Source organism: Leptosomus discolor, chromosome 1 (assembly GCF_034619465.1).
Source record: "Leptosomus discolor isolate bLepDis1 chromosome 1, bLepDis1.hap2, whole genome shotgun sequence".
NCBI lineage: Eukaryota > Metazoa > Chordata > Aves > Leptosomiformes > Leptosomidae > Leptosomus > Leptosomus discolor.
Genome location: NC_141391.1, coordinates 168,883,919 through 168,899,418, shown reverse-complemented (window position 1 = coordinate 168,899,418; position 15,500 = coordinate 168,883,919). Strand labels below are relative to the sequence as shown.

General features: G+C 41.8%; 1 protein-coding gene across 2 annotated transcripts in view; it reads left to right on the top strand.

Moving 5' to 3' along the window:
• The window catches only part of CRADD (CARD and death domain containing adaptor protein), a 76,693-nt gene that overhangs the window by 25,752 nt on the left and 35,441 nt on the right, over window positions 1-15,500 (top strand). Inside the window, exon 2 of one of the 2 annotated variants that reach the window (XM_009953542.2) lies at window positions 1,527-1,532. The exons of the other annotated variant lie outside the window; for it this stretch is intronic. Coding sequence (XP_009951844.1) covers window positions 1,527-1,532 — 6 coding nt within the window. The remainder of the gene's footprint in view (window positions 1-1,526; window positions 1,533-15,500) is intronic. 2 annotated transcript variants of the gene reach the window in all.

Sequence of the window (15,500 nt, the reverse complement as noted above, 5' to 3'; positions counted from 1 at the left end):
TTATTCTAGCTGAAAACTTCACTACAAAGGCACAAGATCACTTGTTTACATTTTATAATTCAGAGATGTAAAGTGGTTGGTAGTGTTATGGCCGGTGTTTGTTTTAATTTAGAGATGTGTTAACCTTTTAAGGGCTTTTTTGGGGGAAACAAGTTCTTAATGTAATTTTTTTTATATGCCCAAAGCAAAAGCTGTAAATAGATTTGAAATTATGACATACTTATTCAGGTCAGCATTATACTTACTACACAGTTTCTACCCACGATTACTTTGCAAAGTGAGAGCAGATGATAATTGGGGTAGTTTGCAGGCAGTAACAACCTGCATTTTCTCACAGGAACCTTAGTAACAGTATGACATAACCAAAGTAAAAGCAAATTGAATTAGAAAAACAGCAAACATTGTGTTTTATAACCCAAAATAAAACTCTTCAGCAGTAACTAGTCCTGTAATGTAATCCAATCTGTTTTAATACTGAGATTTTTCCAAGAAAGCAGGAAACAGTAAAGGGTAAGGCTTTCAAACCTCTGCTGTTTCGTTTACAGATCCCTTGTGTTAATTTAATGCTTCTAGGGAACTGGGGCTCTTTCTTTTTTCTCAGAATCCCTTCTCTAGGAAATACTGAGTGGTGTGGCGCTGAGAAGCAGTCATGGTTTACAACAGATAAGCCAAAGGATCTGGCTTCAAATTCCACACTTCTCTGAGGAAACAAAACACGCCAATGCGTGCTTCTCTCTAAAGCAGATGATTTCTTGCTTACAGGCTACAGAAAATTTACCTTAGAAGGAGCTTAGCAGGCAACCTTCAGGGCCTTGACTCTCCTCCCCTTCTCCTGTCCCTCCAGTGCATGCACCAGCATCTAGCAGTTCTGTGCAGTCAGGATTTTTTTTAAGCATAAAAGATAAATATTTACAGCTATTACTTTTGGAGCATTACCCTGAAAGTTTTACTGGCACAAAATTCACACTCCTGCTAGTGCGGCAGTGCCAGCTGCAGCCCCAGCAGACGCAACGCCTGCCCCTTCCCAAACCCTGCCAGAGCGTTTTCCCCGTGCTTGAAACACCTCCTCCCTCCCCCCCAAACCAGAGACACCCACCTGGACAACTGGATTTTGCGGCTAGAACTGATTTTGTCTGGGAAAAAAATAGAACGAGTTGCTTGCAAAAACCCAGCCCGGCTGACGTCAGCTGTGTGCTTGTTAGCAGCCCTGCTGCTGCGGCTTTAGGCGATGCCTGGGCAATCCATGTTTCGGCCTCTCGCTGTTTCTTGTCCTCGTTTTGCTGGTTCAAGAAAAAGGTTCACAGTGTGATTTCTGAAATTACAACAGCCCTGGCTTCTGGGGTTTTGTTGGCAGTGAGGGTTTGGGGTGTAAGTTTTGGGGTTTGGGCAGAGGGGTCCATGGGGTCCCCCACGGGGGGTGTCAGTGGGGTGCCTGCTGCTAGTCCCTGAGCAGCCCCCGCTGCCTGGCCTGCATGTGCGGGGGAAAGAGCAGCCGCCTTGAGTGACCGGGAGGAGACATCTGGGAGGGGACCGTCACTGGGGACGCAGCTGGGGACCCATTCCTGGACCTTGGAGGGGCAGGGGAGAACAAGGTGCATGGAGGAGCAGGAATAAGGAGGCACAGCAGGAAGGAAGAGCTGCCTGACCCCAGCTGCCTGTCCTCCTGCAGACGGAGCATGCCATGTGGGGAAAACAAGGGAAATTGAGACTGGGAAGGGGAAGAAGTTCATGTCTTTTTTTGGTTTTTACCCCCTTGGCATCTGAATCAGTAATTAAAACTTTGTGTTAATTACAATAAAGTGAATTAAGTAAAATTCCCAGAGTTGAGACTGTTTTGCCTGCAAGAGGAAGGGAGAAGCAAAAATTAGCAGCATACTTTATAACCAGCAGGCTCTTCTGTCTTTGGCTGTTTTTTGCCTAGCATGGGAGGAGATTTTCAGGAACTTTGTTTTTGTTGTGGTACAGAACATCTGGATAGACTGATACTTTTCCTCTGGTCATTGATTTTTTCATTACTATGTAAAGGCAGGGAGAATATCAAAGGCTGAGCTGTATCCTCTCCCAGTCGCTGGGTAGGCCAAAACGATCTCAGATTCACGGAGTGGGAGCAGATATTTGGCAGAAGGGAAGAGCATTGCCCTGTATCATATGTTCTTGGTCCCAGCCCCACCCCTGGTGCCATACAGCTTAGGAAAGAAAATTTAGCAAACACTTGTAGGTGTGCCATCGAGAATCCTCCTGCCAAGCCAGGGCAGGTGCAGCTCCCCTACAGTCACACTCATGGTTTAGGCTTATGGCTGTGAAATTGGTAGTTCGGGGGATTAATGCCAGATTGGGATGTTGTGGCGCCCTAGAGATTTCCCAAGATCAATGAAATATCTTGGGAATCTTCTTCAGGGAAAGCTGTTATTCCCATATAAGCAGTGGGAGATGAGTGTCATGCTGCGATGGATAAAGCACTGCCCTGACTTTCTTCCTAAACCTTCTTTCCTGGGTTTTATGTAGGAGGGAGAGCTCTGCATGCATTTCATCAGCAGATTCAGTTTATGCTTGCAATGTGCATTAGATGAGCTAATATTGAGAAGTGCTGGGAGAGAAAAAAGAACAAGGAAGTTCTGTTTGAACAAGGAAGTTCTGTTTTTAGAGGATATTACCATGCTCAATACTGTGCTGCTCAGATTTATAGCAGTTTTAGAGCCTCTCCTTTCATTTTCCTTTTGCAAAGGTACTTGAATCCTGCAAAGAGTTCTTGATAACGTCAAAATGTTGCCCCTACTAATTATGGAAACAGACTTTGAAAAACAAATTGGCTACTCTGTCAAAAATTTGCAAAATAAACTTCCTTTCCTGACCCTGCCATTTCCAGATTTTTCTTTTCTTTTGTCATCCTGGTGTGTAAGCCCTTTAGGGTTGGCGGTGTTGTACAAAGTATCACTGATTTCTTCTATTCCATGTGTTAACTCTTTGAAACAGTGTGTTGTGTGTGTATTTTTTGCCTGAATAGACTGAGAAGACATGAACATAAAAATGATCTAAGGATGGCCATATGAAGCCAGACCAAGGTCCATCTGTCTCAGCAACCTGTTTGTGATTAAGATGAGCAGCGCAGTGGCTGAGGGAAAGCTGCAAGAACAGGACCTGCCCGTAGCAGTAGGTACCTGCCATGCTTTTCCTGCAGGCTGGGGCTTGGAGGCTTCATGAGCTGTGATTTGTATCTCGGTGTTGTGTAGCCGTTCATGGATTTTTCTCTCCCTTAATTTGAGAATGTGCTTGTTGAAATATGGTGCGTGGAGGTTGTGACAGATTTAACTTTTGACCTACTCTCCCGTTCGGTTGCATTTGATGCAACATGGTTGGCTTGAAGGAGAGAGAGCAGTGTACTCTCACTAAGGATGTAGCCTGTGATGACCATGTAATAAAAACATCTGCCTTCAAGCACAAAGGCAAGTTCCAGTTCTACAAAGAGATGCACGCAGGAAGACTCTTTCTCTTCGGTGTTCCTCTCCTCTTCATTCACCAGGGCTCTTCCTAGGCTCAGGAGACCAGAGTGAGCCTTTTTTTGCTTTTAGGATTGGCTTTGTAAAGTCACATACTGAGACTGTTTTAGTCTGACAAATGCTTCTGACAAAGAATAATGGCACCCAACTGCCTGAGGGTGTCAGTTTGATGTTACTGACATAAAGTCTCGCACAAAGACTTGAAGCATTTCCTTTTGTCTTCGTGCGATGATGTACGACAAACCAGCTTCACCCGCGGAAGGGCGTCTGTCTGTCTCCTTGTATAAAATAGTCCCCAGCAATGTTGCTATGAGTGGTTGCCTTCTGGCTGGCACAACTTTCAGCGTTGATTATTTCTTTTCTGTGTAGGACTAATCTGCGCTGTTTGTGTAGTTGTTCATCAGTAATGTGAAATAATATGTGCCGTGATGTGGAAGTTGCTTAACATGGGCGGTCTTCCACATCTATCAAAAGAGCTGCTCCATCTACTCTGCTGCTTCATCTCATTGCTGAATTTCTTGTCAGTCAGAAGGAAGATAATCAAACTGTGCCCTCTGCATACCAGACAGATAGACTTTGTCTTGCATCATATTAAGTAGTGCTTATTAATTCATAACTGCTGGGTTTTTTTTAAATGAAGATTAAAGTTTGTGGGTGTTTAATTCACGGGAGGTAGAATGGATTTCCATGTTGCCCTGTAGGTTGTAAGAATAATAATAATACTCAGCAAGAAAATGATGAAAGGCCTCCCATTACAGAATGTGGATTAAAACAAGTTAACTTTTATGCAAATGTGTTAATCCTTGTTTTCACAAAAACTTCTTCAGACATGCAGCTGTGCTTTCTGCTCACACTGAGATCCTTGGTTTTTGTCCCGTTTCCTTTTGTTACATTGTTGGGAGGTACTAAACTTAAATTAAACTAGCTTTTTCAGAGAGATGCCTTGAAATATAGAGTATGTTTTGTAAGGAGAAAAGTTATTAAAGATGAAGTTAAAATGTAGCTTTTATTTTTACTTAAATATTAACAGCATGACTGAGTTTGACCTTTGAACTTGTAGACTAGGGGTAATTTATACGAGGGTTTGTGACTGACCATGTGGAGTGTGGTTATAATTGCATCGCCTTTCGTTTACATATAATTCATTTACGAGCCAGAGCTTTGATCTTTCAGGTTGATATAGACCTGATATGGTTGATATGTCGACTTCTGGTCGGTGCACGATTTTACTTGTAAGATGCATCCCGGTCAGTCGCTAGAAGCTAGCGCAGTGGGAATAAGCTGACGGAGCCAAAGTCGTCCTGCGTGATTGACTTGGTGGTCACAGTAACATAAGAAAGACGTAAGAATGTAAAATGAGAACCGGCTCCATTGTTCTCAGCAGTCACCATCTCCAGGTGTGGAGGCCTTGATGTGTAGGGCAAGGGAAGAAAAGGTGATTATTTTACTTTTACAGCTAACAAATTAAGCAGCAGAATGAATGGTTTCCCTAAAGTTTATGGCAGGTTCAGGAACTGAGCTGTTAAGTCCCAGTCCACTGTCCTAACCACAGATAGTTTTTCCTATCATCAGTTAAATGAAATAATTTGAAAGCTTTCAAGGCTGTTTTTTAGGGATACCTCAGAGCTGACAGTGCTGGTCCATCTTAACCTGCGAGTGTTTTAATGTCTGGTATCTATTTTACTTTAAAATTTGCAGGAATTTAACTTCTGAGATTAAAGCCTCCTACTAACTCACCAATGAATTCATTCGTAGTCCCAAAAGAAGAGAGAAATTGCTGTTTCCCCTGTAGAGAATTACTTGAGGTAGTATTTCAAAACCATCGGTGTGTATGTTGTCTAGAAAACCTGGTAAAATAATTTTTTTAATCCCTGAAAGATTGCAACCCTGTATTAGCTCTAAGTGTCTTTTTTCCTATCGTTTGTGTTCCCTTCCTTCTAAATACAGGGGCTTAACTTTTGCTCTGGAGATTAGGTGGCACAGAGATGAATGTGTTAAAAAAAAAAGAGAAATTATTTTGCATTACAGTTGTACGTGTCTGAACATTAGATTCCAGTGGGCATGAAGAACAGGTATCAGATTATTTGCATTGAATTTTCACTTTGAATCTGGAATTGGATTTGGGGAATTTTACCAAAATACATAACTCCAGAATGCATGAACTTTAAGCTGTTTCAATAATTCCTCATTTTTATAGTTATCACTGTTCCTAATGAATTTTCTGCAACTTATTTTAATGGCTTTCAGAGTGCTGGCCAGGATTCCAGGATGCTTATTGTTTGTACATCATAAAAACACCATGCTGTCTTTCAACAGAAAGGTTTTCCTTTTAACAATCCTTTTAAGTACATTTCATGAAGTAACAAAGACAGCCATTAAAAGCAGCATTGAATAACTTCTGCCAAGTTTCAGTGAACAAATTTTTATTTAAATTAGGAATGGAAAAGATTTCCTGAACGTAGCCTTCGTTCTTTTACTGTTCCAGACAACCTCCTCCTGCTATGCCATTTGCAAAGTGATCAAAATCCCATTAAGTTCTTTGTCTTCACTACTGTCATTAAAAATGTGTTCCAAAACCTCAGTGCGGTCAGGCTAGAAGCCTTCTTCTAACTTCAGCCTCAATTTCATTGTGGCCTGTTTATATCCACTTGTTCTGGAGTTAACATTGTCATTTTGCTTGAATAGCTCTTTTACTTCCTCTGCGATGTATTTATAGAAACAAATCTTGTAGCCCTATCAGCCTACATCTTCCGAGGCTAACCAAACCAAGCTCCTCAGGTTCTTTTCTCATCTAGGAGAAGCTCGTCTGTTCTCTTGACCCCCTCAGTAACCCTGCTCTGCACCGGTTTGAGACCAGTTTCCTTCAATACGGGTAATGTAAACCTTTGCTCAGTGCTCCAGGTGAGCTCTTGCATTGTAGAGCGAGAGCACTGCAGTGATCTTTACCTAGCAGAAGCACATCTGATACATTTTAGCATTGTCTTTGTCTTTTATGATTGTATCAGGATGACTCTCTGTGTGATTTTATGGGTTTATCATCTTTGACATTTCCAGCTGATGAGTTTCCAGTTTATGGCAGAAATTTTGCTTTCAGTCCTTTTGTTCGTGATCTTGCTTTTTCAGTTGCATTTCTATAGCAATGCTTCACAAGCTCAGATAGTTCTTCCTATTTGATATCTCCTCAGGCCAGGTGATTATTTAATAAACTAGTTTCTTTTAGTTTATCAAACTTGCCCTTTTGAAGTCCTGAACTTTTATTACAGGCATTTTGCTTATCTCTCTATTTAGTTTAAACAAAAGCAAATAATGGTCTCGTAAGTCATGATTATTTTCTTAATCTGATTATATTACAGATATCTTTGCTACTCCCCAGATCAACCCTACGAATACCCACAGACCCTCTTCTTCAACCAGTGTTTGGTAAAGAAATACTTAGGCTCTCACATCTAGAAATAACTGGCCCCTGCTGTTGGGTCCGTTTGTTCTGCTATCATAATTTAAAATCTTGTTTTCTACTAGGAGTTGTGCCTTTTGAGTGTCAGGTAAAAATGTCTTTGGGGAAAAATGGAAGAAGTCTGCTGCAAAGGAACTGGGAGTCTACTGCAGAGTGTCTTTGTCCTAAATGGATGTTGTGTTATAGACACTATTCCTTCTTATCACATTGCCATTGATACTATTCCTGTTCAGTTCTGGTCCATCGTTTTTACTTCTGTTTTTGCCTTTCCCGAACACAGTTATGTTCTAGTCCTGATTGCATTTTCCATTATTCCTGCAACATATTGCTTCACATTTTACACCAGCAATTAAAATTCCACTTTTTCTTTTCTAGTCCATGGCCTAAGTATTACTACACAAACATTTTATTTTTTTCTCACTAGCCACATCCATTTCTCTTACTGGATTAGGCATAATCCTGTGTTTCCTCTCAATTACTGCACTTTGCAGTATTCAGTCAGTACTTTCTCGTTTTTTACGCACTGACATTCCTTTTCTCATTGATGTATCTTTTAAGTGCAGCATTTTTTGGGATGATTTTTAAACCGAGCTCCAAGTCCTTTATCCATTTGATATGCTATTCTTATTTATAGATCCAGTCAGTTGACAGGTTTTCAGCTGTTAACGACAATCTCCCATCGTGTTATCTTCTTCCTCTGCCTCGTGTTGGTACAAATCCGTCTCCTTTCTCTTCCATCCTTCCTTCTGTCGGTGGGACATCCTGCTTGCTGTGTTGGCCGCAGTCTCCAATACACTGTCAGGATCCAGTCCGTCGGTGTTTCTGTTCTTTTCTCTTCTCGTAATGCTATTTTCTCTTTCGCTCCACTGCTTGGAGGTCTCATTCTCAGCTAACACGATCACCCTTATCTATTGTTTTTTGTTTTATTTTGGCAAATCAGTGCCAAGTCCCTGCCATGGTGTTGATCTGTACCAGTTGTCTCCCTCAGTAAAAAAGCATCTGTCAAATACCCCGTCAACGATGCGGGACACCTCACTTTCTGTATCGAGTCATCTCTGTTGTCTTTGTAATTATTTTGGTCTGCCCCACTGCTGCCGTAGTCACCGTCATTGTTTTCTCGTCCTTGCCCTGAACTTGTAACAACAAAACCGATGAGAAAGCCCTTCCCCTTCCAAGCCCCTGAACAGCCTGCCCTCTTTCCTGCTTTCCACTGCTGGCTCCAAGGCTACTGGATCTGGGCCATGGTTACTGGCTTCTTTCTCAAGAAAATACATACCATAATCAGTTGGTGAATTGTTTAATAGAAAGACTTACATTGAGGAGTTGCACACAGAGTAGTAAAAGTTGATGAATTGAATACTGCTTATTATTGTATTAAAGGAACATCTGACTACAGTGCATACCAAAAAAACCAGTGTAGCAGCATTGCAGGAAAACATTTTAATATTTGACTATACTTATTAACAGAGATACTTTAAAGCTGCAGTTTCAAAGAATGTTTTCTTTGCCTGAAAAATGAAGATGCTTCTGTAAATTAAAGTTTTCTGGTTGAAGCTGTCAAAAAGTCTAAGTCATAGATGAAAGCAACATTTTTCTTTAATATGGCTGATTCTTATAGGATAAATTCTCGTTGTATGTTTGAGCCTGAAAAAAGTACAGGCAACATTCAGAATAATTTCTTATCATTCACACAAATCTTCTGCAGTAATTGGGAGATTATTAAAGTTTGTTTGTTGGTGGAGTCAAAGTCAGAGCTTTAAATTTTTATTCTTTCTCACGACTGAGGATTTTTTTTTTTACTGCAGAACAGCATAGTTTAAAGCTTTTGAAAAATTAGTGGATGATCCTCCCTCTCCAGCAAAAACTATGTTAAAAACATACTAAAGTATAGAACATTGATTAATTATTTCAGTCTGATAGTTGAATAAAAGACCAAAATTTCTGTTACAATTGCAGGTGTTTCCTGCAGCTGAGTATGAAATTAAGTAAATTTTAATTAAGTTACAGTTGCTATTTGTTGAGCTTTTGCTGTTCCTATTTTTTTTCTCAGTTACTCTTTCTGTTTTCCAGGAATTCTGGAACTAAGAAATGTTCTACTTAGAATTTGAAAACATAAAGCCTTTAATTCAGTGAGTTTGTTTTTAAGTTTGGAAAGCAGTGAAATAGAGGTTTCTAATTTGTTACTCTATGTGCTATCTTGTAAACTTGTAAACAAATTTAATTGCACTTCATGGAGCAAAAACCCACAAACAGTAATTGCAGATACATTCTTGTTGTATTAAACAAACAAACATTGCCCTCTGAAAGAGTGTAATTTTAATAACAAACCAAAAAACAGGAAGGAAGGGGGTAGGCAACTAAATAATAAAAATTGCAATTTTTTTAATACAGAAATTATGTAATAGCTTGTTGCCATTCTCCTCTATACTTGAATTAAGTGTATCTGCTTTTTATTCTCACTGGCTTCTGTGAAAGTAGGAAGTTCCTTCTTTCCTATCATTTTCCTATTAATTTATTTTTCACATTAAACATGCCAAAAGTTGACCTTTCTCTCATTTTCTTTTTGTTTTCCACCTGTTTCCTCAGAAGTATTCTATCTTTAGTCCTTTTCTGTATTTTTCGTATTTTCTTCACCCTCATCCTTCTTTTCTTAGGGCTTAAGTCCAGTGATGTTCGGTATTCAGAGGAAACCATGGAAGCATTTTCCTTAGGCTTGCAGGTCCCATGCTGTTCTTAGTGAGGAAGGGTAGAAGACATCCCTCCCTCAGTCACGAGCACTGGAGGCTGCAAGCAGAAAGCTATTTTTAGTGCCTACTATTTTTAAAATTATTTCAAATTAAAAAGAAAGAGAGGAGAGGGAAGGAAGCACTAGGCTCGTAAATGTAAAACACAAGCAGATATCTCATCAACTTCGTTTTAGGAACTGAAATTCACTTGCCCCGTTATCTCAGAATGTGTCTCTCAGCCACCAGACCCATCTTCTTGGGTTTTAATATCCAGTGTAGCTCTTCTTTTTTTCAGGTTCACGATAATCATCCTGGGAAAAGATGAAATAAGTAGCCTATGAAGTGAAATGAGGTTTAAGGTAAATAGGCTGGTTCCGACATAATGTCAAACAATATAGCTCTGCTAATCCTGCTTGGGATTACAACAGTTTCAGCCATCCGAGAGAAGAAAATAATGTCTTTGGTGAAAGACTCTGAGCTCAGCCTGAGTTGTCAATCAAGAGTACAGGTGCTTTCCCAGTAGTCAGTCAGTGCACGGTGACAAATACTTCATTTATCACAGCCCAGGTTTACTTTATAAGTAAGAATTACTGACATGTGCATAGAGGATCTTTTCTGACAGTCTGTAAGGGGGAAGCAGGTCTGAAACGGACAACCACTGGTAGCGGAATTGGCTCTTCCACAGCTCCACAGAGGGCTGACCGTTTCCCTTCCAATCAGACCTGGCTCTGGGCAGCTTCCTCAGCCGTTCATTTGCAGCCGTATCTTGCTTCCCTAAAATGGCCCTCAAAAAGCTGAGACTCGCTGCTTCCCGAAGCAATACCTTCCTACTCCTTGTCCTGGCATGCCTCCTGGGATACATTCCACACTTCTCCCATTTGAGGGCGAAAACTTTATCATATACTGGCTGTGTGCTGTTAGCCAAGCAAACTGTAAGCAGTACATAATACCTGCATTTCTTTGTAGTTCTGCAGCATACCTTCAGAACCAGATACGTGTTACCCATTTCAAGAGTTAATGCTACTCTTTTAGATTGATGGGCCAGATAATTCATCTTAACTGCCATCTTGAATATCACCTTGCTTTTCTTTTCCTTGACTTGCATTTTCCTGCTTAAAAGCTTATCCTTTTCTCCGTCTGAGTTTCTTCAGTAGATTCTAATGATACAGGCAATCTCCTTTCTGATAGCTGGTGTTTGCTTTGTCGACCATGTTGATATGCATGGTTTTGCTTGACGTGTTGGCATTTGTAGCTGTGCCTAGAGACTGGCTTGAGTCCACTCTGTAGCAGTTACAGGTGACAGGAGTAACAACCATTTTCTCACTTCATTGTAACAGGTAACTTGAGTGAAGGTCTGTATTTGCAAGGCATTTCTTCTTCCTAACCTGCAATTTTCTCCCTGCCGAGGAGCAGCAGAGTTGGCCTTTTAGTGCAGATTTACTTTGATGCTGATATCAGTTGTTTTTTTTGCTTTTCCCAAGGTTCCCTTTGAGTACTAAACTTCTAATATTTAAGATTAATTATTTAAACCTTAAGAGCTTTCTCACATATCATGATTCTGTTGGTCAGAAGTCTCTGGCTAGCTGATATGCATAAAAATAACAAGAAAAAAAAAAAAGAAGATCTCTCTGTAAAATATCTCTGTGCTTGTGCTGCTGGGAGCAGGTGTTGAACTTGGGCGTGGTAAATGCCTGTGCTGTCTTGGAGAGTAATTTTTGATTCTACTTATTGGTAGATAACAAAATAAGAAAGGAGAGTGTAAGCCCCAGTAATGAAATGTGTTTTAAATGTGCTATAGTCTGCACAACACCTTTCAAGGGAGAGGCATGCTGGATCCTTGAAGCTGTACCACTCCTGAGTGCCTCGTTCAGGACTCGGTGCTGGCTGCCATCGCTGCAGCCCTGCTGGACTCGCACACCGGTCAGGGAAAGGCAGGGAATCACTACCCTTCAGATGTCCCTGTGCAGACAGTGCCTCTGCTGGCACCTACTATATCTGTCTGGAGCTTGTCACCCCATTCTCCCCCTGGAGCCTTCTTTTTCTTGAAACACACCACAACTTTTTCTCCCATTCAGCAATGTTGGCCACAGAGGTGGATAAGAAAAACCATCCAAAATCTCATAACCCAGAGATGCCCAGTGATTTTTCATGCTGTCTGTCCTCTGAATGGCCGTCACCCTGCTGAGACTGTGCCAACAAGTTCTTCTGCCAAGTCCTTCAGCTAGTGAACCTGTGGGGAAGAGGGACCCCTTTCCTGCAGGAGAGAGGCTGATTCAAGGCTGTATAGTGTGGTTCATGTTGCACCCCAAAACAGCATTGAGAAACCACCTTCCTCCTCCTTTGTCTTTGCCTTGTGTATGGCGTAAATTGCATTGATTTAGCAGAATAATAAATCTGGCTTCAGGGCTGTGGTGGCTTCTACTGGACAGTGAGACCTGTGCTGGATCCTGCTTACTCAGCAGTAGGGTCTCCCCACTCTTGGTGATACGGTGTACCTCAACCCCACCTGGGTACCCAGCATGGAGCATGGAGAAGAGATGCTAATTCCCTAGAGGGGAAGACAGTGATGTAATGGATATATATATGACTCAGTGCCTTCCTGAGAGAGCTCTCTCCATTTTTACCCAGTCATGACTCTCTTCATGATTTCCCTCTTAGAAATCTCGAGCTGCTCATGCTCCCACTCCCTGGTTTCCAAACCCTCAGTCCCTTCTATTAGATCTTCTCTGGGCCTTGAGTGTGGCCAAGGCCTCTGTCCTCACCCATCTCCCTTTCTGGCTGGTCCCAAAAACATCCACTTCACTTTCCAGCACGCACAGATGCTGTCACAGTCTGGTGGATCTGTTTCCTCTTCCTTCCCATTGCTTTCTGGAATGAGCTAGCTAGTCTGCTTCTGAATATTTTGTACACACTTAGGGCTCTTCCCAGGCTTCAGGAAGAAACCAGCACCTGGATTATCTCAGTGCTTGAAACAATCTGCAAAAGAAAAATCTATTTCTTGGCCCCTGAATGAGGAATAGCCACTCTTCTTAAAAGAAGCTTCCTAGAGCTTCCTTGTGAGTAATAAAAAATGAGTTCTCCTTTTTTCTGCTTAGCTGGAAGGCAGGCCTGGACAGTTGAGGAAAGATGTGGTCACAATCCTACATAGTCCTTTCCAGCTCTTTTGAAGGAAGATCTTTGTCTTTACTTTTTCTCTCTCCTGCTGTTACTGTGCCTACCAGTGTCTCATCTGGGCTTGGCTTTGCTCTGCAACTTTTCCCTCTGAATCTTCCTACTCTCACACATACCAGCTGCCTACCATCCCATCCAAGCAGCTTTTCACACCGTATAATGTTTTGCTGTTCTCCTTTCTCAGCAATGCAGCACAGTGGCTTGCCAAGCTGGGACACACCTCTGTCTGACGGGGAATGTGGAATATACTGGGGGGGGCTGGGGCGGGTTGTGCTGTGGTGTGCTTCAGGGAGCAAAGCAAAGGGAGTACCTGGGAAGAAGTGACTGGTACAGGAGAGGGGGTGTCTTCAGTGGTTTGGGGAAGATGAAGGAGGAGGGCAGACAACACACTGAGCAGGAGAAGCAGGAGCACATGGTAACTAGTGGCCAGTGCAGCATCAGTCTTTCGTCATGGAAGCTGCCAGCCTGCCCTCCTCTAGCTGTGGTCTGTTCCGAGTGTGTGCCTTCTGCCACCCCTGCCCAGTCACCGCCAGCTGCCCTCTCCATGGTTTTCCTTGCGAGAGCAGCCTTTTCCTCATAGGACACAGTCTGCAGTTCCCCGTCTCCCCCTTCCTTATTTCTCCTAAGGTCAGCAGTTCTCCAGCTGGCTGGGGAAGGCAGGAGAGGGCATAGGGAATGTACCCCAGGAGAGCAGAGAGGAAAAGATGCTGAAGAACTGCTGCTGTAGGTCGCTCCTTCTCATTAGTAAGAGTGGTATGGTAGTGAGCTGCTTGTGACTTGGTGGCATGTGCATCTGGGACCTCTGCCAGAACATCCATTTGGTGTGAGCTTTGCTTGGTGGAGTGATACCAATAGCAGAGGGGCTTGCAGAAAGCAGGGACTGTCAGCTGTAGTTGCTGCTTTGCGTTTTATTTTTATTGTACTGTTAGGCTTTTAAAGTGACTTGAAGTACTTTTTATCTGTAGTAAATCAGAACTCTTAAAGCCAGCGTTAGTGAAGAAATCCTTGAAACTTAGGTGCAGTCACTGAGGTTAGACAAACTAGAGCAGGAAGCTTGAGTGTTCAGAGCATCCCCCCCATTCCTGTTATTCTTTTCTCCCTGAGATTTGTTTGCTCGTTTTAATAGAATTTGTGTATCAAGGCCAAAATACTGAATATCTCTCTTTTTCCTCTCCACACTGGAGTTTGCTTTTACCAGAATATAAGGGGAACTGGAAGCCCCTTGGGGCCCTTTGGTGCCTGTGGAAAGTGGGGAAGTCTGATCAGTTCTTTCTTTAGAAAATTTACTGGCATTTGATAAGGAACATGAGCTACACTTTTGAATTTGTGTGTTAAACAGTAAAATAAATCTTGGGGCTGTCTTATTTTTTTGTGTGAAGGAGAGAAAACAAGCAAGGGAGAAACTGATTCCTCCCATAGTTCTTTTATTAAAGATAATAATAAAAAAAGAGCTCTGAGTGTAGTTAGGGCATATTTGTTCACCAGCCCCATAGGAAGTGGTATTTTCTGTGCAGGATAAACACACACAGCTCTCAGGTGCATCTCTCACGAGTTACAAGAAAAGCAACATGCGCACCAAAAATAACCCAACAAACCTGAAACGTCCGACTCTCCAAACCAAACTGCAGCCAGAGTGGGACTTCCTAGCAACACAGCTACCCATTCTGAAATCTTCTGTCCCCAAATTATAATTTTATTTTCCCTCCAGAATATCTGAATTAAAATTTCGACAAGTTGCAAATCTGATTTATTAGTGAGCAATGGTGAAACTGGTTAGAACTCTTCTGTCCTTCCTGCACTCCTCTTGACCTTAAGGGCCAATTTTATGTTAAAGCACAATGGAGATTAGAATGTCTTATGTTTGTGATCCCCTGGTGCCCTGTTTCTGCTAAAATGTCCCTATAATGAATAAAACTACTTGTTGTACTTTCACTATGGCATGTTGTACATGTCGTACACGTATGGCCTGTTCTCTCCATCGTATGACTATGGTGCATGTCAGTGCATATCTTAGGATGATTTGCATTGTAACGCACATACGTGTGTGTTTGAGAATTACCTCAGTTTCATGGTAGCAAAGCTAATTTGCCATTTTGGCACTATCTGGACATGTCCAGGAACCTTAGTGTTAGGAGACTGAAAACTCATGTTTAGGAGATTGAAATGGGAATAATTTCTTAGCGGCTTTATGACCATAGACCAAACCAATTGTGCATCAGTATATGTGGCATAGAAAATCCATAAGTAAATTAGATGCAATTTCAAGGGCTGATGGGTATATCCTCATTAGTAGGGACAGTTACTGAAAAGCCAGCAAGGGATTGCATTTGAATTAGTCTGGCTTGTTTGGCTGATTTTATTGCTCTAAACTTTATCCATATGCTGAGCAGAATTCAAGGGGCTTCAATGGAGTTCTTAATCACAAGCCTAACTTCAAGCATACGGGTAGTCCCACTTATCATGGGTGTTGATAAAGCCATCTCCAATAGTCCATTTGCTGACTTCTCTAAATATAGCCTGTTGTATTTTCTGCTAGCATAAGAAATGATATTTGACCATTCATCCTGTGTTATCTTCCTCTTCCTGCTTTTTCACCCCCAAAACACATTAGGCTCTTTCAGACTGGAAGGATTTAATTCCTTTTAACAGAGT